General features: G+C 60.7%; 1 protein-coding gene across 1 annotated transcript in view; it reads right to left on the reverse strand.

The window, feature by feature from the left end:
- Positions 1 to 12065, reverse strand: part of SH2B2 (SH2B adaptor protein 2) — a 12251-nt gene extending 186 nt beyond the window's left edge. Inside the window, 8 exon segments of the mRNA XM_026063715.1 lie at positions 1 to 108; positions 784 to 955; positions 2220 to 2413; positions 2666 to 2863; positions 3487 to 3581; positions 5957 to 6048; positions 8443 to 8544; positions 11205 to 12065. The exon segment at positions 1 to 108 is cut by the window's left edge and continues 28 nt beyond it. Of these exon segments, the coding sequence (XP_025919500.1) occupies positions 1 to 108; positions 784 to 955; positions 2220 to 2413; positions 2666 to 2863; positions 3487 to 3581; positions 5957 to 6048; positions 8443 to 8544; positions 11205 to 12065 (1822 nt within the window).
- Positions 12066 to 22112: the final 10047 nt, after the last annotated feature.

Raw genomic sequence — 22112 nt, forward strand, 5'->3', positions numbered from 1 at the left:
GCGGGGCCGGGGGCCCGGCGGGGGACGCGCTGCAGAAGTAGTGCGGGGGTGGCAGGTCGGGCCGGCAGCCCGGCTGCTGTGATGCCGGGGCCGGTGGGGGGCCGGCGTCTGTAAGGGAGACGGCGAGCTCGACCCCTCGGACGCGGCCGGGGGGCTTGGCGCAACCTCTCCCTCGCCCGCTCCCGCCCCAGTCCTCTCCCTCCCCGACCCTCTCCTTCCCAGACCCTCTCCCTCGCTGCCCCTCTCCTCCTTGCCCAGTCTCCCCCCGACCCTCTCCCTACCCAGCAGGGCTCTTGGCATCCACGTGAGCCCGCCAGACCCCTCTGATCCTCTCCTGCTGGAGCCAGGGCAGTGTCGTCGCAGCCTAGCTGCCGCGTGGACCCCCCCCGCCCGCCGGGAATCGGCCAGCGTCACCCCCTGCTTTTGCTCAGCGCTTTGGGGTCCCAGGCGGGAGTTTATACAACAGCAAAATCCTCTTTCCCTGTCCAAGGGCTCCTGCTCGTCCCTTCCTCGGAAAGAGCTGCCTCCTGGCGGGAGCGTATCTCCGGAGCAGAGCAAAGCATCGCTTGCTTTTCCCTGCAAAGGCCGGCACGGGGCCGACCCCGCCGAAAAGGGCACAGCTGAAGGGAGGGCGCTGGTGGGAAGGTCCTGGAGAGTCACCTCCTTCTGGCTCCGCGCAGGGTCCCAGCCCAAACACCGCGCCGGGGGCCCTGCGCCCGCAAGCCCCACCACCAGCGCTCCCCACGGGCCCGTCCCCCTCCCGGCAGCGGCCCCGGCACCTACCCGGCAGCGGGCTCTGGGCCACCACGTAGCTGCGGAGCGTGATGTCGGCCGCGCCACCGGACTCGAGCGGGATGGGGTGGGTGTGGAAGTGGCGCAGCATGTCGAAGATGGTCTGGAACCAGAGGTGCTGCACGTGGCACTGCCCGCTCTCGTTCAGCGACAGCCGCAGGTGCTGCGGGGCGGAGGCGAGAGGGTGAGCTGCCGCGAGGTCTGGTTGCCTCCAAACCAGGGGAAGTTTGGTTGCCTCCAAACTCAGGACTGTTTTTTCCCTGCCTTGTGTCCCATTCCTGCAAAACCCTGGTCACTACCACCTGGAGGGAGAAGTTAGTCACTGCTGGTGCCGAGCATCGTTAGGAAGCACGCAGAGCACGGCAGGCAGCTTGCACTCTGCGTCTCTCCAGGATGCTCCAGCTTCTGGCTGCCTGTGAATTCAAGGCATCTTGCGGGCGATGCACGGCATCCGCTGGGAGAATGAGGGATACCTGCCTCCCCTGGTGTAACCACTCGGCCTGTTACAGGATGCGATCCTAGTGCACGAACAGCCCCCTGAGCAGCCCCTCTGGTGAAGCCTACAACCTGCCCGCACTGTTTCTTGCAGCACCCCAGCCAGAAGACCAGGCCGTTGTATCAAAACCCGTCCGCAGCGTGTGCCCTCTGATAAAAAAGAGACCCACTACAAAACCGCACTTGCTTTGGTTTTTATCATGCACCCACGCACCTCACGCCCCGGAGCAGACGGGGAGGAGAGGGCAGGGGATGACGTGCCAGGCTGCACCGGGGCTCGCACCAGGTGTTCACTGCTATGTCCGCCTGGCAGGTGCCGATCCAGCTGGGAAAGGGTTCAGGCAGTCCTGCTGCGGCAAGGGGCTGAGCGGCGCAGAGGTCACCCCCAGGGATGCCCCTGCGAGGGGGCAGCCGCTTGCTGCTGAGCCGCGGTGGCGGATGGGCACGGCTCCCCTGTGCCTCTCTGCCAGGTCATCTGCACCTCCCCAGCTCAAGCCTACAAGGTCCCTATGTGCCTTGGGAATGTGTCCTCGGCCCTGCAGGGATGGGACGTGCAGGGTCCCTCCTGGATAACTCAGTGCATGAATGTCTCCGGTCCCTGTCCTCGCTATCCCGGCACCCTGCAGCATCCCAGCGTTTCTCGCTCACACCCTCTGTCCAGCTTCCAGATTTCAGCTCCATGCCAAGCCTTTTGGCTCTGGACAGTTGCATCCCCCAAGCAAACGCCCTCCCCTTTGCCTGGCAGGCAGCTCTGCCTCTGCCCAGGATGCAGAGCCAAAAGCCAGACCCAGGCAAGCCAGGGGCAACCAGGGCTCCCTCTCGTGATCCGCATAGGAGCGAGGCTGAGCCCGAACGAGCCCGGGGACAGCAGGGCAGGGCTTGGCCGGGCACCGAGCCCACCAACTATTCGGTGAGAAGTCGGCAGCACCCACCTTGGCTTTCCCCTGGAAGTTGAAGGTCAGCACGTATTCCCCCGGCCGCGTTTCGCTCTGCCGGATGACGAACAAGCCGTGGCTCCTGGCGCCCCCGAACAGCACCAGCTGAGCCGCCTTGATCCGCGACAGAGTCCCGTGAAACCAGGGGAAGTCGGAGAGGTTGAGCTCCACTTCTGCCTCGCTATCTTCCCCTGGTCGTGAGGACAAAAGGATTTTAAGCAGAGAGAGAGAGCAAGACCAGGGCTGCCTTGACCCAGGGCAGGCACCACCTCGACGCAGAGCCCGGCCTGGGGACAGCAGAGGAGATAGCTCCAGCCTTCCCCGCTCCCAGCTCTTCGTCCTCCCCTCCTTACCCTCCTGAACCCCCGTTTGGCTCAGGAGCAATGTTTCACACTGGCACAGTGACAGGGCCATGTGCAGCAGCCTGGCCGCTGCCCAGGTACCTGCCGGGTGTCCGCCAGCGGCACCGGGAGGCTCCAAGGTCTGCAGGAAGCTCTCCAGCGGGACGTGGGCCAGCAGCTCCCCCATCGAGTCCCTGGCCCGGCCGAGGGGCGCAGCGATGATGGTGGCGGTGGCAATGGCAGCAGAGGCGGCGTTGTGAGCGCTGGGCATGGCACATCTGTCCAGTGGCCTGTGCACATCTGGAAGGGAATTCAGAGAGGGATGTGCTCACGGTTCAGTGTCTCCCACAATCATGGGACAAGGCTCAGAGCTACCGGCTCCGAAGGACACGGTGCACATGGGAGCTACCCTCCGGCTCTCCAAAGCATCTCAGGGCAGATCAGGGGCCTGGCTGGAGCCCATGGAGACCCATTTGCAGCCTGCACTGGGTTTCCTTTCCAGGGGAAGCAGCGTGGGTGAGACCCTAGCATGGCCATGCCTTGGTTGGCCGTGGGGACAAGGGTGGGCAGATGGAGCTCAACACCTCACTAGCACCCAGAGACCCCATTGCTTGGAGCCGGGTGCTCTGTTTACTACACGTACTCTTGTAGATGTCTTCAGCAGGGGTGGGCCACCTCCCCAGGGCAGGTGGCAAATGCAGCTGCGGGCTGGGAGCCACCCTGGCTGGCTGTCAGGCCAGAGATGAGGAAGATGATGGACAGAGGAAGACCCATCCCTATGGCACATGGTACTTGCCATGGTTCAGGCTCCCTCCCGCTGTCACCGAGAGGATCTGGCTCCCCAAACCAGAGCTGACATGCAGAGACACCCACCCTCCCACAGGGACGTTTCTGGGGATCTTTGTTTTTCCGGATGTCCTTACCGTCAGCCAGAAATTCGCAGCTGCAGGAGGACACCCTGCCCGGCAGGCAGGCTCCCTGCGCGCAGGCGGCGAGCTCGATGTCGTCCCCGCTGTCCCTGGGAGGAGAGCACACAGCGGACGGTTGCACGCCGGCTGGCACGCTGCAGCCACGCGCGCCCGGCCGAGGGGGCATCTCCGCTCGCAGCCGTGCAGCGGGGACTTTTCTGACCACCCGTCACCGTCGCAGTGAAACTCAGCTCCACGCGCTCATCAGAGCCTGCAGATCACAGCCCGGCTGCTAATCACTTCCTCCCAGCGGAGCCGCCGCGGACAGAAAGTGCCCGCAGCACCAGAAGGCAGAGCAGAGCAGCCTGCAAAGCCGAGGCATCTGCTGCCGGGGCTCGGCCGGGCGAGCAGGCGATGCCCCGAGGGCGGCTTGAAAAATTTCCATCAAAATGATATGGGTGAGCAGCTGCGGTGGGGGCACTAAACACCTCCTTTAGATGTGAAAAGCCCTCCAGGCCAGCCCAGCCTGCGCAGGGGACGCTCCCAGCCCGACGGCTGCACGAAACCACCCCGGCTGGACTAACTCGCTGGCTGCCCTCGCGCCTGCCCCGCTGCCCGTGCACTTCAGCATCGTTCTTATGCAAGAAATCACGCTTGCTTCACGTCCTATTTTTAGCCTGGCCGCCGCCGAGAGCCCCGCTGCTGCCGGGAGATGCTCGCGGCAGGCTCGGTTACTCTTGCTTAACAGCAGACACGTGTTCGCAGGCAGCCGAGGAAGCAGGCTGTGTTAGCAGTAATGGCTCACGAGGGAGCTGCTGAATAATTTAGTGACCAGTAAGTGAATCAGCCATTGGGAGTCATTCAACTGCAACCGTTTGGAGAGGGGAAAAAAAAAAAAAAAAAAAAAACAAGAAGGGAGGAAGAAAACCAAAACCGACTGAGCTCTGCAGAAAAATCCGTTGACAGGGCACTTAGGCAGAGGTTTCAGCTCCGAGTCCTTGGAAAAAGGATCAAGCGCTGCACGTGGGAGCCGAATGAAAATTCATTCTTGGCACCGTGTGTGTGCGTCAGTGTATTAAGCAGCTCATTATTATTTGCTCTAGAGTTCATTTTATTTGCTTTACAGCCATGTCCGGAGGCTAAAGCAGGACTGTGTTGGGCGCTAAGCAAACATACAGGGATAAGAGGCTGCGTGAAGCAGAGCAAGGGGCGATACCGGCCTGGGGGCGGTTGCGCAGTTGAAGACAGCTGGGCAACTTCTGCAGCCGGCCGGGCGAGCACGGCCAAGGCACTCGGCCCCTTCTGCAAAGCCGGCATCAAAGTAGGCGCTTTGAGAAAAAGCGTTTTCTGTGTTCGCTTGAATTTTTCACTTTTGCAGCTTGGACATCTCATTTGTTGACTAACCTCACTTTTCCAAAGCCACGCCGAAAAGGGCAGAGCTGGGGGTTTCCCCGGTGCGCAGGGGGCTGCGAGAGGGGCAGGGGGAAGCGATGGCTCTCCCTGCTCTCCGGGGACTCGGGCTTTCCGAGCCATCTGGACGGCAGCAACTCCGGGCGCGAGAACCTCCCTAACGCGCGTCCCCAGGGTCCTGCTGCGGCCACGCATCTCTGCGGGCTGCGTTTCTCCTAGCACCGCGCTCCCGCGCCTGGCCTTGCTGCACACCGCTTATCTCGGCTGCCGCGGTGGGAATGGGAAGGAGCTGCTCCACCGGGAACGCCAGGCACTGCTGCTGGCTCTCCTGTGGCAGCGAGACTCGTTGCGACGCTAACGACAGCGTCACCACCACCGCCACCACGTAAACATGAAGAAAGGGGTTTCGCCAGCAGGATTTCAAACACGCTGCGGATGCTGGGCTATAAACAGGTATGGAAAATAGCTAAGAGGGAGCACAAAAGCTCCAGCGGGCTGGCGTTAGGAGCGTCGCCCAGCCGGGCTGGGGCTCTCGGTCACCTGCCCGCGGCAGGCCACGGAGGCGAGCAGCAGGACGGGTTAGCCAGCTGCCAGCCCGGCAAGGCGGCCCCTTTGGCACAAAAAGGCTCTCACTTTGCCCCCATATTTCTGCTGAAACGAGTCAAGGACTTTCTGTGATAATTTTAGTAGCAAAACCAGCGTCAGCCGGGGTCTCTCCCAACCTGGTGGTCTACAGCGGCTACCAGCCCTGGAAGCACGCCAGCCGCCCTGGATGCCCAGGCGAGCCTCAAGGAGCTTTTGGCTTGCTGTAACCAAGTGGCTTTCCTTAAAATAAGTGTTTTATGGTGGAGATGTCCTGCATGTGAAGGGATCCCTTGCCCTGCAGCCCCGGGCAGCCCCAAACACAGGCAGAGGGCAGCGATGGGCCCCGTCTCCCCTGGCCAGGATCCCGTCCCATGGACCCAGCAGGGCCGGAGGAGAAAACGCAACCCGTGCTGGGCGCCTTCCTCCGAGCCCAGCCCCGCGGCGCGGGAAGCACCGGCCCTGCCGAGCGGCTCCCTCCCGCCGGCCTTACCCGGGGTCGATGCAGTCTTGGATGTCCGCCACCCAGGAGTGCTTCTGGAGGGAGTCGATGGTCTCCAGGATATACTCCGCGCCGTTCTCCACCTGGAGGCAAGGCGGGACAGGGCCGTCAGCCTGCACCGGGGCCCCGGGAGCTGCCGGCGGGGAGGCAAAGCGGACCCCGTCACGCGGCGCGAGCCGAGCCCCCCGTGCCGCCCCCCGCTGTTAAACAAACAGTGCTGCTGGACCCGGGCCGAAGGTGGGAAAAGAGCCGCCCGCTCCCGTCACGGCGAGCGGACGCCGAGGGGGACGCAGCGAGGAGCTGCTCCGGTGCGCCCGACGGCATCCCCCGCCGCGGCTCGGAGGAGAAACCGTCCCGCTTTCGGCAAATGCGGGGCAGGGTTTTATCCGGGCGTAAAGGCCCGGCGGGGAGCCCATGGGGGGGCCACGGGGGCAGGCGGCCCCACGAGCCAGCGCAGCATCCCATGCAACGGGGCGTCCTGAGATTCTTTTTTGCCTGCCGATTTCCCAGTGTTTCTCTGCAACAGGGTGGGAGAGAAACCCACTTTAACAGGAAAGAATAAAACAAATCAGAACGCAAAGGAGCCGGGAGCCTCGTGTAACCGCGAGGCCCAAGGAGCTGGGCCTCCGGGGAAAGGCAGCAGCCAGGAGCACAGACGTCAGCGAGCGGCGGTAGGGCACGGACACGGAAACCGGGGCAGAGGCGCTCCGAAATCGCCCCGTGCAAAGTTCAGGGCCCGCGGCAGGCCGTCCCCGCGCCGTCCCTCCCAGGCGTGTTATACAATCTGCTACCCGGCCGGCGAGGCAGCCCCGGCTCAGCGAGGGTATCGCGTTGCCAGCCGAGACAACCTTCTAGCAAATTAAATTAATCACATACAACTGAATCATTGCCCTGAAAATAAACAGGGCGCGCAGGGAGCCGAGCCCGGGGCCGTGATGGCGCAAGCCTTCCCCGGGCAGGGGCAGCGAGGATCCCCCCCTTCCCACCCCGTTTTATTTAATGGGATGAGGCAGCATCTCGGGCTTTCCGAGAAGGTGGCATGCCGCCGGCTTGGGAGAGCGGGCTGCCCACCTCCTCCGCACGCCTGGCCAGCAAAGGAAGAATGCAAAAAAACAGGCAAAAAGGGCCAGTGCAGAAAGTGAGATACAGCTAAGAGGGGCTGTCAAGAAAAACGCAGAAGCATTCGGCACGTTCCCAAGAGGAAGGGCAAAGGACTGGTGGGTCAGCAGGAACAGGGGAGCAGGGGGAGCAGGTGACGCGGAGGGAGCCGATGTGTTTAATGCCTTTTTGCGTGCTGTGCCTCACTAAAAGGATCGATCGCAATCAATTAACCCCGCGACGGGAGTAAGCGCTCTGGCCAAAACGGGGCCAGCGCAGGTTAGAGGGCACCTGGTAAATCAGGCGTTTTCCGATCGCTGGGACTCGATGCGTTTGCCCCCGGGGTGCTTAAGGGAACGGCTGAAGCGATCTCGGAGCCGACAGTGTCGTATCCTTGGCTTTAGCAATGCTTCTGGCATGGTGAGACACGACGCGGTAGGGAAACACGGTCCGGAGGAAACTCTCATAGGGGGATCTGGAAAACCGGATCCCCCGTAGCGGATGAGCCACGTTCCAGGAGCGGTTATCGATGGTTAACTCTCAGGGTGGAGGGATATAGCCGGTGGCAGCCTTAATAGCGAGGACTGTTTCGCACGTGCTACTTTTCATTAACGATTAGCCCAAAAGCAAAGGGAGGACGCCTAACAAATTCACGGATGACGCCGAGGTGGCAGCGTGTCGGAGGACAAGGTGAGAATTCAAATGAACTTGGCGAATCAGCAAAACGGTCTTGGAAAGAGACAGCCCGAACTGGACCGCAACTCGGTCTTCCAACGTCCATGCACGTGTGCCCGGGCAGGCGAACGGCCACCGTGGGAGCAGCGCGGCAAGGACACCGCCGGGGCTGCATCCGGCCACGAGCCACGTAGGAGTCGAGGTGCCCCTGTGGCAGCAGCACTCAGCCTCTCCAGGAGGCCTCAACCGGAGGTGTTTTCCGGTGCTGCCGCTGGAACGCGGCACGCTGCGATCCCTATTCGGCGCGAAAGGCCGCTGCTGACAGCTGCCGCAGGAGAACGGCGGAGCACGTGAAGCTAATTAATTGCATTACGCAGAAAGGGCTTTCTCAGGGGGTCGCTAGCTGGAGCGCGGGAGACTTTTGCGATCTCCTTTCCCCGCAGACTCTCGTCTGCTCGGCGCAGCGCAGCACCCCGGGGCGCCGCGGCACCCAGCTACCCGAGTCACTTGAGGGACGGTGAAGCCAGCCGAATCGCCACTCCAGCCGCACGCGAGGCGTTCGGAGCTTTCCAGGTGCAACCAAAGCACCGAAGCCGGCCTCAGGGATGCAAAGCAAGCCGCAGGGAGCACCTGCCCTTGGGTGAGCGTTGAGGGTTATCCCTGCGGACCAGGAGCTACGTGTGAGGGCGCGCTCCGGACCTTACCTTCAGCACGAAGGTGTTGTCCTTGTCGGGCATCTCCAAGGGCATGGTCGTCCGGACCTCGATGATCGCCGACAGCGGGATGCTCACCTTTGGTTTGGAAGCCTGGAGAACATGAACGCGAACTGATGAGGACAAAAGCGTGCAATCGCCTCAGCCTCCCCCCGAGGACAGCCCGGCGGGGCTTGCGGGCAGGCAGGGTCTCTCCTCAGCCCGCACTGTCATTACAAAGGAGAAAAAAAAAAAAAAAAAAAAAAAAGAAGAAAAAGAAAAAAAAAAAAAAGCAAAGCATTGATTTCCCTCATGTGCCTGATAACTCTGAGCTCTTTTAATTAAGCCAGGAGAAGGCCCGGTGGAAGATAGAGGAGTTAGTGCATTTAGCTGCCAAACCTCTTCCTCATTTCAGCACACGCTGATATTCCAGCTCTGCCCAGACCACTTGCTTCTCTCCTTTCCAAACCCTCTCTTTATTAAGAAATGCCTGGGGGGAGAACCTCGCTCTCCGGCGGGGAGCGTTCAGCACACGGCACGGGGAGCTGGAGCAGGCAAGGGCAGGTGGAGGGGAAGCGGCAGCACCCAAGGGTGCCCCGTGCACCCAGTGCCGCAGCGGCATCGCGGTCGAGGAGTCAAGACCCATCAGCCTTATCCGTGCAGGGAATTTTAATTACATTACAGAAAAGCGAGCGTCCCGCAGGGGCAGAGCTGCCGGCTCGAGTCCCGACCAGCCCAGCGCAGCCCGGACGCCCCCCGGGAGCTGCCGGGGCTGTAGGGTGCCAAAGGTTCAGTTCCCATTTGGGGGAAAAACCGAAACCAACTGGAGAAGCAGAAGAGGAACCACCTTTTCCCCCGGGCACACGGGCTGCGGTCCGTCCCATGCGCAGGCACTGTTAAAAGCCGTGGGACATTTCAGGGACCCTCTCTGGGTGGAGCGGGATACGGGATATGGAATGGTACTGCATTTCCGCTCGAAGCGCAAGGCAGCCCACCCGCGCCAGCATCTCACTCGGCGCATCGCTTCCAGCCTGAGCGGTGCCAAAGAAGTAATTTGCTAAGGAAATCTAAAAACGTGGCCACGGTTTTTGTAGGACCTACGCAAACACAGAGCTCGGGGCTCCCGAAGCAAAAAGCCGTTTTCCTCCAGCTGCGCAAGAACGGTGCCGCTTTCAAAGCTGGAGCGTTTGCCAGGTGAAAAGGAAGATGGGCTGAGAAGAGAGGGAAATGTAAACCGGAGACTAGGAGGGGTGTAATTATGATAAAAGAGGAGGCTATTTTCATAAAAGTTATCCCAAAATCATTTTGAAATTGATTTTTTTTTTAAAGAGACAAATCAAAATACATTTAAAAACCCCTATGAGCAATCTCTTAAGTGTTTTAAGAGCAGCTCCTGTTCCCTTTTAACCCAAGCGTGCCACCACAGGGGTCCGTCCCAGGTTCGCAAGCCCTGCTCCCACACAAGCCCCACGTCCCCCGGCTCCGGGATTCCGGAAAACACCCGGGGGAGCCGCGAGGGAGCCAACGCCGGCAGCGCGGCCTCCTGCGCCCTGGCACAGCGCGGAGGTTAGGAGGCGGCGAAAGGAAACGAGATCTTTCCCGTGTTTGATGACACCCAGGACGGTCTCACCCTAATGGATTTTCCATGCGTCCTGCCATGGCCGGGGGTGGTTTTCTTCCAGCTCGGTTTCACACGCGTCCCCAGGGAGCGGCAGGTTCCCCGGCTTAGGATGACGCCAGAGCCAGCTATCAGGGACGTATGTTAAACATAGGGGCTCAGAGCTTCTCTATACGAGAGATGCACTCCGGTTTAGACTCATAATTTATACTTTAACGAGCAAGAAGAGACGTTCAGGTGGGGAAAAAAAAAAAGGCATGGACTAATGCCACCAGTGCCAACGTTCATTTTGGCCTCATAAAAGCAGAAAACACTTTTTAAAACATGAAATACTCTGCTGCCCCATGTGAAACGTATGACACCAAGTCCCTACCAAACGCGGGGTTCGAAGCACGCCGGGACCAACGGAGAAACCTGCGCCGGCTCCAGGAGCCCTGAGCCACGAAGCGGAGCCGCGGCCCCGGCTGCAAACGGTAAAATCCTGGCGAAAAGCAAATGAGTTTTTTTCTTCCCCAAGCATTTAAATAACCTGCGATTTCACTACCAACACACGCAGCTAGTGAAACCCCAGGGAACTGCTCAGTATTTGCACGGCGCTCTGCAGAGCCGAGGCTGCCCAAGGCGTTCGGGGCGCAGCCACGGCGTCAGCACGGCGAGGGCTGCGCGGCCTCGCGCTCGTCCCCCGGCGGGACGCTCTCGCCGCGAGCAGGGGAGCTTCAGGAGGGCGAAGGTGAAGCGCCTCGTGCGCAAGCCCCGTTTCTTGGGCAAACCCTTCCACCTCGGTCCCAGTCTCCCGCGCTCAGCTCCAGCTCAGGAGTGGAAACAAACAAAAAAACCCTGGAGAAACTACAACGGCTGCTCAAATTCAGCTCAAACACTGAGGAAAACAGCGGCAGAGAAAAGCCCCCAGACACGACAGAGGAGTTTGGCACAGGAGGATAAGCACAAGCACCAGGTGACATCTCACCGACCAGAGGACCGAGACCTGGAGGACACTAAACCGCCTTGAAACGGAGAGGGAGAATCACCCTCCAGGACAACACCAAGAGCTGAAAAACCATCATCACCTGAAAGCCCATTGCCGGGGACCGAGGAGCGTGACAGCTACGAACGCGGGAGCCGTGTCCCCACAGAGCCGACCGAGCAGGGGACTCACCTTGGGAGGGACGTAGAACTCCAGCAGGAACCTCTCCCCTTCCACCTTCACCGCCTTCCTGAGCAGCAGGCGGCACTTCTGCCACTGCGAGCTCCCCACACAGTTCGTGTCGTCGGCCACCATGTAGCGGAGGGTCCCCTCCCTCTGGATGTCCACCAGCTCCACCTTGGAGGACTGCGCCTTGGAAAGCCGCAGCTTGTGGGTCCATTTCTCCCGGGGGTCGCCGTGCTCCTTGCTCCCCACCGGCCACGGCTCCCTCTCGGCCCTCCTGCCGCCCTGCGTGGCCTCGGCGCCCGGCTCCGGAGAGGACTTCCGATGCCACATCTCCTTCACGCCGTCCACCACGCACAAGCTCATGTTCCTCAGTGAGAAGCCCTTCTTGAACTTGGGCTTGGAGGTGGCGTGGATGGACACGTCCTCCGAGCTGCGGGACTGGCCGTAGGAGGACACCTTGCGCGCCTGCACCTGCTGCGACGGGCTCAGGTACCTGTGGGCACCCAGGGGGTGGTCCATGCTGTCCAGCGACTCCGTGGAGGTCTCCTCTTTCCTCTGGGCGACGTCTCGCCCGTAGGGCACGTGGCAGTTCTGCAGCCCCACGAAGGGCACGATGTTGTACTTGGTGGGCGAGTCGGACACGAACACCCGGCTGACCTCCAGGCTGAAGATGTCCAAGAAGTTGGCCGCGAAGTGGTGGGAGAAGGAGGCCTCGGCGCCGGGGGTGTCGTAGTGGGGGTTTTCCTTCAGGAACTGGCAGAACTTCTGGGCGAAGTCGACGGCGGCCGCCTGGGCGTGCAGCTCGCAGAACTCGCGCCAGTCGGGGAGCGGCGAGGAGGGCTCCTGGCAGAGGGCATCGCCGTTCATGACTGCCCCATTCCACCTGCCGGCGGGCTGCGGAGGCAAACCGGAGACGGGGTTAGTGCCGGGGGCCACCCTACCCGCCACGCACGGGGCCGAGAGCTGCAGGCCCGGCAAATGCACCCAAAAAATGATGCACGACCCAGTGATGTCGCCCTCCCCTCGGTCCGTGCTCCTGCATGGCATCCAGGGAAGGGGCGCTCAGTCCTCACCACGACTTCGGCTTTTTCCCGTTTACACGAAACACGTTTACAGGTTACAGTTGTCTTCCCGCGCTGCCTTTCTGCTGGCAAGGCGCCCACCACCGTCACTCGGGTGGAAAACGAAGACTAGCGTGAACTCCAGGAGATAGTTCCTCCTGGTGTCCAAATGCACCCTGGCCAGATTTACAGAGGAAACCACGTCGCAATCAACGGACCGCGTCTCGTTGAACGGCACGCAACCACAGCACGTCCTAAGCGACAGCTTAGGCTGGCCCAAGTGCTGCGCAGGGCAGAGCCCAGGCTTCTTCCTGAGTGTCTAGACCCTCTGGGCCACGGGGTCCCCTCAAAAGTCCCAGCGCGTCGGCGCGGGGGACGAGCCAAGGGGTCAGCGCTCGCTTCGACATACAGAACCCAACACCACGCCAGCTTTCACGCGCAGAGAGCCCAGAGCCTGCAGACACCACCACCCACAGCAACTTCTCCCCCCTCCGAAAAAGCACCTCCGCCGGGCTGATAGAAACCACTTCCCACCTCCAGGCGCAGGGTTCCCCTTCGGGCGCCCGCCCCGGCGCCGGGGGGCTCCCGCAACGCTTCCGCTTTCGCCGGGGAGCATCCTTCCCCGGGGATGCAGCGAGGGGGAAGAGGCCTCCGTGCCGGGGGCTGCAGGAGACAGGCAGAGGGAAGCGCTGCTCCGCGGGGCTGAGCCGGGAGCCGCCTTGCCCTCGTGCTGGGGAGGCCTGAGGCTGCCGCCGGCTCCTACAGCCCCCGGGGGCGAGTCGCCCCCCTTCCGCCCCCTCCGATGGCGCACCTATAAGAAGAGGGTGAAACCTGCCTTCCCTTCCAGGAGAACTAGCTAAAAAAAGGGGCAGAGGCCGTGCTGCTCCCGCCTGCGTGCCAGCACCGAGCCCCGCGCCCGCCAGCCACAGGAATATTTAAACATGAGGGTGACACTAAATTGATGTGATTTTCAGGCTGAGAAGCAGGTACCTTGCAGCTAGGAGAGCAGGGTGAGCACACGCTGCATCGGTGCAGCATTTTTTCCCTGGAACAAAGGGAAAACAAAGGCTAATTTCTCCCCAACCTGCGAACTGCAGCTGATGGAGATCCCATCCCAGAAGACCTCCGCCGCACGGGGAGGGGTCGCCTCGATTTCTCCCCCCAAAACGCCCATACATCCTCAGAAGCAGGCACAAAGGGACGGGGGGCTGCAGCAGCCCCGAAGCGGGTTGCTCTCCCCGGCGTCCTCCCCGAGCTCTCCCTTTGGACCTGCCCGGAAGGGAATCATGCATTCACTTGGCCCAGATTTAGAGGCCGCCGGCGGGAGGCAGCCGCAGCGTTGCACAGCGGAGGCTCGTTTCTCCCCTCTCCTGCATCTCCACCAGCATGTTTGTCCCCAACGGGTTGTGCACCCCGGGGGGGCACTGGGAGCTCCACGGCCAAGAACCAAAGCATCAGAGCAAGGAAACGCTTTGGGGAAGTGTTTTTGTGTAGTTCCACCTCATCCCCTGGACAACTTTGCCCTGGCAGCAGCCATAAATTGTTCTTGTTTTATGATTATGACCATGCAAAGCATTATTGATTCCTCATAAAACCACCGAGGACTCCCCGCCCGGAGGAGCTGAAGGGGATTCGCCTTCAGGATTTACATTGCCCGTGGTGTCTCGGCAGCGTGGCAGCTTTCTTTAAAGGGCCCTGCTTGTGCGCGGACCCGGGAGCTCCCTTATGGCCATAAAGGGGATAGGTTTGTGGGAAGGGGATGGTCTCCCTTCATCCCTGCTCAGCACTCCTCTCCAAAGCCCAGGAGGAATGGGTCATGCCAATTCTCCATCTGTATTTTTGTCAAATCAATTTTTTTAGGGGTAGGGAGGGAGGAGGGGACAGCGCAGGACTCACATCCTCAGGGAACGGCCCAGTGGCAAGGCACGACCTAGGTCTCCTCCCTTCGGCCAGAGACTTGACTTGTGCCATGCTTTTAGCTCTTCTTCGCAGCATTAGGGCAGGGGAGGCAGCGCCTCGCACCAGGCACCAACCCGGCTTGGTGACAGCTTTGCCACAGGCAGGGATGGTGGTGGAGTGGCCAGGCTACCCAGACACCTGGACAGTTCCCCTAGATTTTGATGTTCTCCGCTCACAGAGAAGCTCCTTTGCTTGGGAAAGTTGACTATTCCTACTAAGACATCACTCCAGCAGCTCACACGACCATTAATTAATTAACCACTGGTCAGGGGAACTGCACAAGCCCCGCGATGGGGGCAGGCATCCCGGACAGCACGAACCTTCTCCCCCAGCCCCCAAACACCCCACTCTCCAAATCCACAGAGAATCAGGAGCAGCCCAGGGGTAAAACCAACACCTTGGAAGTGGCTCTCAAACCCCCAGGAGCAGGGAGAGACTATTAAAAATAAATGAAAAGCTCTTTAGCAAGCCAGCCCAGAAGCAGGCAGCTCTCGGCACGTGGCTGGAGCTGGAGCTCCTGAAAGGGGTTTCACAGGTACCCGCCGCGTTGCGCGCCCCAAAGCTGGCAGCCAAAAGGGGAGGTCAGGCTCCAACAGAGCAACCAAAGTCACCCAACTGGATGGGCCCAATTTCTCCTTTTTCAACACAAGCAATAAAAGCACTTGAGGAAAAGAGAAACCCCAAGGTGTTTGCAAGAGCCAAACCGGGGGCGCGTGGGTTCTTCCCATCTTTGAGATCTGCCACTGCCAAAATCAGCTGGAAGCCAGCCACGGGTTCAAAAACTGGATTTAGAGGAGGGTCCCCAGTGCTGTGGGACAGGGAGCCGGAGGCAGCGCTGCGGGGGACTGCTCTGCCTTCCCCCAGCACGGTATTGCCTTTCCCCTTCCTTGTCCTCCTCCTCCTCGCCCGCGAGCCCCCTCCGCCAGCAGGTTCGCTCACGCCGGCGCGGGAGCACGCTGGCCCCTCTGTCCCGCAGCCCGGGGGCCGAGCGCTGGCAGCGCCGGCGTCCCGCTGGCCGAGGTCCAGCCCCGCGGCCATCGCTGGCGGAGGTCCCTCCGGCTTCACCGGAGCTGGGCTCATCCCCAGCTGCGCAGGAACATCGGAGGGGGAGCCCCGAGCGGCCCGCACCGCTCTCCCACGCTAGCCGGGAGTGGGGAAGGACCGCGTCCCCACTGTTTTTAAGGGCAGTGCCTCCATTCCCCCGGGACGGCGGGAGAGCAGCGGAGGACGCCACACCGCATCACCAGGCCAGCGAACGCCGTTCTGGCCTATCCATGCATCCCCACGCAGGGGACTCGACGGCTCAGCTCGCAGCGGCTGCGACCCCCCTTCGGCTTTAAAACTTGCCGGCGCAGCTCCCCGGCACCCCCAGAGCTGCCCACTGCTCAAAACACCTTACTGTGCCCCAGACAGCCGCCGCCGGCACAGCGGTAGAAGGCGAGATGAAAACTGGAAGCAAATCTATGCTGCTTTTCCCCAAAACAAGGGCAGTTTGCTCCCAGCCCAGCTTACCTGCCGGCGCAGCACGTTCCCAGGCGCCTTCCGAAGGAGGCTGGACTCCTTCAGAGGTGCTACCTGCCGGCACAACCGTCGCTGCAGGAGCTTCCCTGTGTTACGTGGAAGGGAAGACAGAACAACCCAAAGGCCGCTTCCAGCCTTAAATAAAAAAATAAAATAATAATTAAAAAAAAAAAGAGGAGGTCTGTTCCCAGAGGGAAGCTGTGTGGCCACGTAAAGTGGAAACCGAGATATCAGACCGCTGTGGACTTCTGCTGTTGGGCTCCTAAGCCACGCGCAGGTTAGTCCCCAAACATAAGGGCTTCTGGGGATCCGCCAAGCGGAAGCGCCGGGCGCGAGCGCAGGCGAGAGGCAGCTGCTGGCAGCGCCGCTGCAACAAGCTCTGCTAAGCCGCGATGATGGATCCTGCGCAGCGGGGACGCGCGGCAGCACGGCCAAGCAGAAAGATCTGAAAGTCGAAGTAAGCTCCTGACCTCACGGAGAAATGAAATTCAAACTGTTGGCAGAAGTGCAAGAGAGAGCACGGAGGGGATTTCTCCGGTCACGCAGGGGCCAGGAGCGTGCACCGTGGGGCTGATCCAAGCCCACCAGCACCCCAGTGCTTGGATTGCATGGATTGCATGGCGGACGTGAGGAAACCCAGGCAGCTGCTATCCCCCGAAAAGCAGATGAGCTCAGACGCCTCCCACGTGCTCGGCGAGGGGAGATCCCCGAGCCATGAACCGGCCCGTGAGCAACGCAACACCCCGTAGCCACCGGGGCACGCGACGCATCCCGCTCAGCAGCTCTGCCGCCTGCAGTCCCCCCCTGGCCGCGGGAAGGGCCGGGCAGGGCGGACGCCCCGGGATCGCAGCCGCTGCCCATCCCGCCCCGGCGGGGCTTGAGCCCTGCACAGGCCGATTTGGGGAAGAGAAAGCCATAGGGAAAGGACTCCATCCGCACGCGCTCGCTACGAGTTCCTGCAGACCCACTTCCCATCCCCACCGCAGGGGCGGGATGGGAGAAGTTTATTGCTCTAAGTACTCTTTATCGCTCTGGATACTATTTATACTCTACAGATCTTAAAAATCAGACTGGTTGTCTCAATCAGATAGAAATGGAAACAATCTTTCTTCCCCTCACTTACTGTCCATCCCACTAAAATATTAATTGAACGGCATCTTGGCCTCAAATTTAATGGTCCAACCACCTGCCTTGAACCAGTCTCCCATTAAATGCATGCTTTGACTCGCTGCCCAGACGCACTAAAGGGCTCTCCTGTCATCTGGAGCCTGGAAAACATTTGTCCGGAGTGGAAAGGCTTCTCGGGTCTTTACCCACTGCCCAATTAGCGATTCCTCCAGCCGCGGCGCTAGCAGGAGCGGCTTTCAGAGCAAGTGCCCCCAAACCACCGAGCGGCCCCACCACTCCAGCCAACAGCGGAGAGACCAAACCGGGAACAGGCTGCTCCTCCTGCAACGTCCTCCCCGGCTCCCAACGGCGAGATGCTCCGCTGGCCGTGGCCAAAGGGGGACTGCGGAGGCGGGTGCTCTCCCACGAGGGTGACGCAGGGGAGCAGCTCTGTGGAAGAGGCCAGCGGCATGCTGGGTGGGAGGAAGGATGGAGAGGAACTCCCAGGAGCCCGTGTCCTTCCAGCCACAATTCCCAGGGCTCTCCTGCAGAGTGGATACAGCCGGACGCCTTCCCGGGGGATGGTGCACCGCGACTTGCCGACAGCGATGGAGCGAGTCCTCCACCATCGCATGCCCCTCGCCTCGCAGCCACCTCCCCGGCGGGGGAAGAGCTGCTGAACTCGGGAGAAGTGCTTGGAGTCACGGCCGAATTATATCATTCCGGTAACCTCGTACGGAGGGAGGTCTCCCAACTCCAGATCATCAGCACAGCCCATCCCTGCATGCCGTGGGGACACGGGCACCAGACTCTCCATCCCGGAGCCCCTTCCACGGGGTGGCTCCCGCCTGCAGCCAGCGGGCGGAGGTCACCCAGGCAGAGCCCCGGCACGCGACAGCCCCCCAGCAAAACCTTTGCCGAAAGTCTTCCGCTACTCGAACTTCACACTGCAGGGCTGGGGCTCCCCCTCCCTCCCGACATCCACCCCGAGAGCTCGCACGTTCTGCTCCCCACGCTAACAGCTGCTGGAAAACAGAGACGAGTTAACAGAGCAGATCCCTGGATCTTCGATAATCTCTTCTCCGGAGTAATTCCACCCTGCGAGCCCGTAGGCGGTGCTGGACCATCACCCAAACCGCTGATCCAGACACCCAGGGCACGGAGTGGGACCTCACGAGGTCCGACACCAGCCCCGCAGGGGTGCGCAGTGACGAGATGCTCTGCAGAGCATCGCTACAGCTGGGCGCCACAACGGGGCCCAGGCAGCAGAGGAAGCGAGCCGTGTTTGGAAACAAAACGCCAGCATCCCCCAACGAGAGAAGAACCAGCTATTTCTTGAAAAAATTGAGTTTTTGGTAAAGGAGGCAAGTGGCCACCTTCCCTTCCCTCTCTCGGGTGCCACCTCACCTGCCTGCCTCCGCTCGGCGCTTCCCGCGGCCGATTAACCGGTGCAAAGTCTATTTTTAAGCACCGCAATAGCAGAGTCTCCCAGGAGGCGCGTCGGGAGCCGTATCCTCAGCCGAGGGACCTGGCGCTTCCCTCGCTAAGCCTGGCTTGCCTCCCCCCCGCCGCAGCAAAGCCCCCCCCCCCCCCCGCGGGACGCTCCGCTCCCCGGAAGGGCTCGCACGTGGGCATCCCGGCCGGGGCTGCCGCGGGGCGACCCTGGTGGCGACGGCAGCTCCGGCCTTGCCGTCCGCAGCCCAGCATCACCCGGCGGGAGGCCGCGGCGGGTCCTGGTGCCCACGCACACGCGTTATACATTAACCACGAGAAAGACACCGCGGTGCCGTCCATCCGCACCCGCTCGAGGTGCAAAAGCACTGGTCCTGCGTCAACGGTCGTTGAGCCATGGCGCCTCGCCACCCCTGAAACCGGGAGCGCGGGAGGCATAAGGAAAAGCCCCACGATGTAAAACCAACCGCAGGGGGCCCCTTGCCCGGGCAAGCGGCGATGAAGCCCATGGGCTTCAAGTCTCGGGTCACAGCGAGGGGCTTCCCCCTTCATCCGGGGAAAGGGAGGAATAAGAAAAGCTCCAAGGCTGCTTTTCAATTATGGCACGTAATAAACGTGGCATAAAGTTGCACGGCTCTGTATTACATTTTCCTCATTGTATTTTTTACATTGCCAATGTAATTCCCCACATGCATCGCTGTCTCATGCCCGCCCGCAAATAACGCTAAACTGCTGCCTAACAGCATCCGAGCTAGGGAAATTCAATTCTACCCAGCACGGTTCCCGGGACCTCGGCAGTCACTGCTAATTGCTTAAGTGGCGTATTAAGGAAAACACCTTGTAAAAATTCCAGTAAGCTTCAAAAAAACCCTCCTCGAAGAGACGATGCCAAAAACTCCCAGTTACCGCTGTAATGCCTGGCCAAGGATTCAGCCTCGAGCGCTCCGTTGCTTTTGCTATTGCGGGGAGCTCCCTGGCGCACGGCACTTCCCATACGTGGTGCGGGAGGGATTTCCTCCGCGGACGGACCGTATCCTGGCCAGCCTGCGCCCGCCGCATCCTGCGGCCCCTCTCCAGCCCCCGGGTCTCACGGGCCAAACGCTGCCCGGACAAGACGCTGCTCTTCCCCACGGGACCCCAGGAGCAGCCTCGCGCCGGTACCTCATCCGTCCCTGCCTCCGGGTGTGCGGGAACGCCGAGGAGACCCTGCAGCCCGCGAGCCCCGCTCCCGCGCTCGGGGTGCTCCCAGCTGGAATGGCAGCCCGGACCCTAGCGGCTGCCTTTTCTTCTTAAGCTGCTGCCAAAGGTGGTGGAGTCTCCTGAAAAATTAAGGCAGCAAAAGGGAGCCCTGTGGGAGCAAGGGCTTGTCGCTAGACTCACCTTTTGCTTTCTATTTATTTGTTTCGCGGCCCGTGCTCGGGAGCCGCTGAGGAAGAGGACGGAGCCGTAGGGAAACGCAGGCCCGTTGCAAGGCCGGGCTGGCCCAGGACCCCGCACCAGCGGCGCAGGGCGCTCCCAGAGCAAGCAGGTGCTCCGGGTGTTCCCGTTTTCCCTTTAGCAAATAGCTTCTGGGATGCAGGCTTTTTCCCTTTAGCACCAACCCCTCATCCTCCTTCTGCCCATGGAGGCAGCTGGGATTCAGATCCGTGGTTCCTGGGGGTTGAAGGCAGTGAACACCATGCCCCCAGACCCTCCAAGCCAGCTCTGCCGGGCTGCGCTCTTGGCTCATACTGGAGAGCAGAGCCCTGAGCCAGGCACGAGGTCTCCAAGGCTGCCACGACACCGACCCCCAACCCCTCTCCCACAGGCTCCCCGTCCCAGGGCGGGAGCTGAGAGCACCCACTGCACACACAGGGAAGGGGAACGATGCAGTGCTCAGCCCCGCGGTGGCCAGCACCGCTGGGGTCCCCCGCCAGGTCCCCCAGCCAGGCATCGCTGGCGTGTTTCTTTGGGAAGCAGGACTTGCCGTGCTGTTCCCCTGAGCCCTCCGAGGACACCAGTGAACGTGGCCCCTCAACTGCTGGGGTGCGCCTGCACCCCCAGGAGCTTCCCCACGAGCACGTCGCAATGGCAGCAAACAGGGCACGGACCGGCACTGCACCCCGGGGAGCACACAGGGCACAGGAGAACGGACCACAAGCTAAGGTCCTGCCTGAAGTCAACTCGCATCAGGGCTTTGGCAGTCCAACCCAAAGCCAAGGCTGGGGCTCCTATGACCGGCCAGCCCACGGAGCGAGGAAACAAGCCACCTGCGTGCGAGGAGGACCAAGAGCAACAGTATCAACAGGAGAGGAGAGCCAGGAGAACCGGCTGCGATGGTCTTTGGGATTGAGAAGACCAGCAAAGGCAGCATCCTCTCCCAGGACACCCCAGACAGAGTCTGATCCAGCAAGCACAGCAGATATGCAGTCATCACCAGTTTTCTCAGCCTGACCCGAGAAGAGGAAGAAGAGGAGGAGGAAGAGGAGACAGGACCTTAGCCAGCAATATCCTCAACTAAAGAGGAAGAGGCAGCGATTTGCGTCCAAGGAGGAGGGACTATTGAGGCAAGAGGAGGCTGGACAAGATGACCCTGCCCTGAGGGAGCGTGAGACACTTTGGGAGCCCAGGAGAGGAGGGGATGGACCTGATGGTCAAGAGGAGCAGCCAAAAGAGGTAACTCCAGAATCAAGCAACCACTGCACCCTTAACAGCAATTTTAACCCCCAAAGCCATGGCCAACCATGCCAAGACATAAGGAACAGGACAGGGGAGGCTCCATCCTCCTTTGGCCCCACCAAACATTCCCGCTCAATGACGCAGGGAGAACTTGCTGTCTTGCTTTAGGTGAGAGACGGCACAGGCTGGCAGACATGAACACACGGATTTCAAATGTGTGTCAACAGTCTGGAGCATCTCAGCCAGAATTATGCAACTTTTCTTTTTTTTTTTTTGGAAAGAAGTTATTCAACTGTCACCCCAGGGTGCGATGCAGCGTTACAGCAACGGAGCAGCACTATGAAGCAACACCGAGGAATGTAAGAGAGGGGAAGGGCTGACCCCGCTCGGGATTTAATCTAAGCACATTTCCTGGCAATGTACGGCCACCTGTCTTTGCAAATGGGATAACCGGCAGTGCCGGGGCAGGAGGGCTGACCTTTTCAGAGGAGCCTCGGTGACTGAGGAGCACCATCCCCTTTAGAAGCACAGCCCCAAATGCACAGACTCAATCACACTTCCTCTCTGAAAGAAAAATATTACCCTCCCCCTGCAAAAAAAGGGGGGGGGGAAGGTGAGGAAACCACTCAAAGAAGCAGTGACAGCAGAGGGAAGAGGCTGCTTCCCATGGGTTTCGGGCAGGGTGCTGGGTGGACAGAGCCGTTTTACCTCCTCTCCCATTCCAGTTCAGAGGATCCCCAAGGAGCCAGCAGCGAGCTTCTTCCAGGTCAAGTGCATAATTCAAAGGGCGAATTTCTACGCGGGAGCGAGGGGCCAGACCAGCTCAGAGGGGCCTGGAATGCAAATTTTTAAACAGTCAAGCCCTGGCGTGAGCGCAGTCACCCCCAAACCATCTTCTTAAAACACATCGCATCCCTGTGACACTGTTCCGCTGCACTTGAGCCTGGCTGGCTACTTCAGCAGAAACCGGAGATAAACGGGCAGGGCCACGGCGAAAGTCCCTGTGCTTTCCAAAGGCCTCCACAGGATGTAAAAAAAATAGATAAATAAATAAATAAATAAGGGAAAAAAAAAAAAAAAAAAAATCAATGAGCAACTTCACCAGAACCCGTCGCCGGAGGAAGCCGAGGAGACGCAGCTGCCCCAGGGATCTCCC

The sequence above is a fragment of the Apteryx rowi genome, unplaced genomic scaffold (assembly GCF_003343035.1).
Source record: "Apteryx rowi isolate R43461 unplaced genomic scaffold, aptRow1 scaffold_20, whole genome shotgun sequence".
Lineage (NCBI taxonomy): Eukaryota > Metazoa > Chordata > Aves > Apterygiformes > Apterygidae > Apteryx > Apteryx rowi.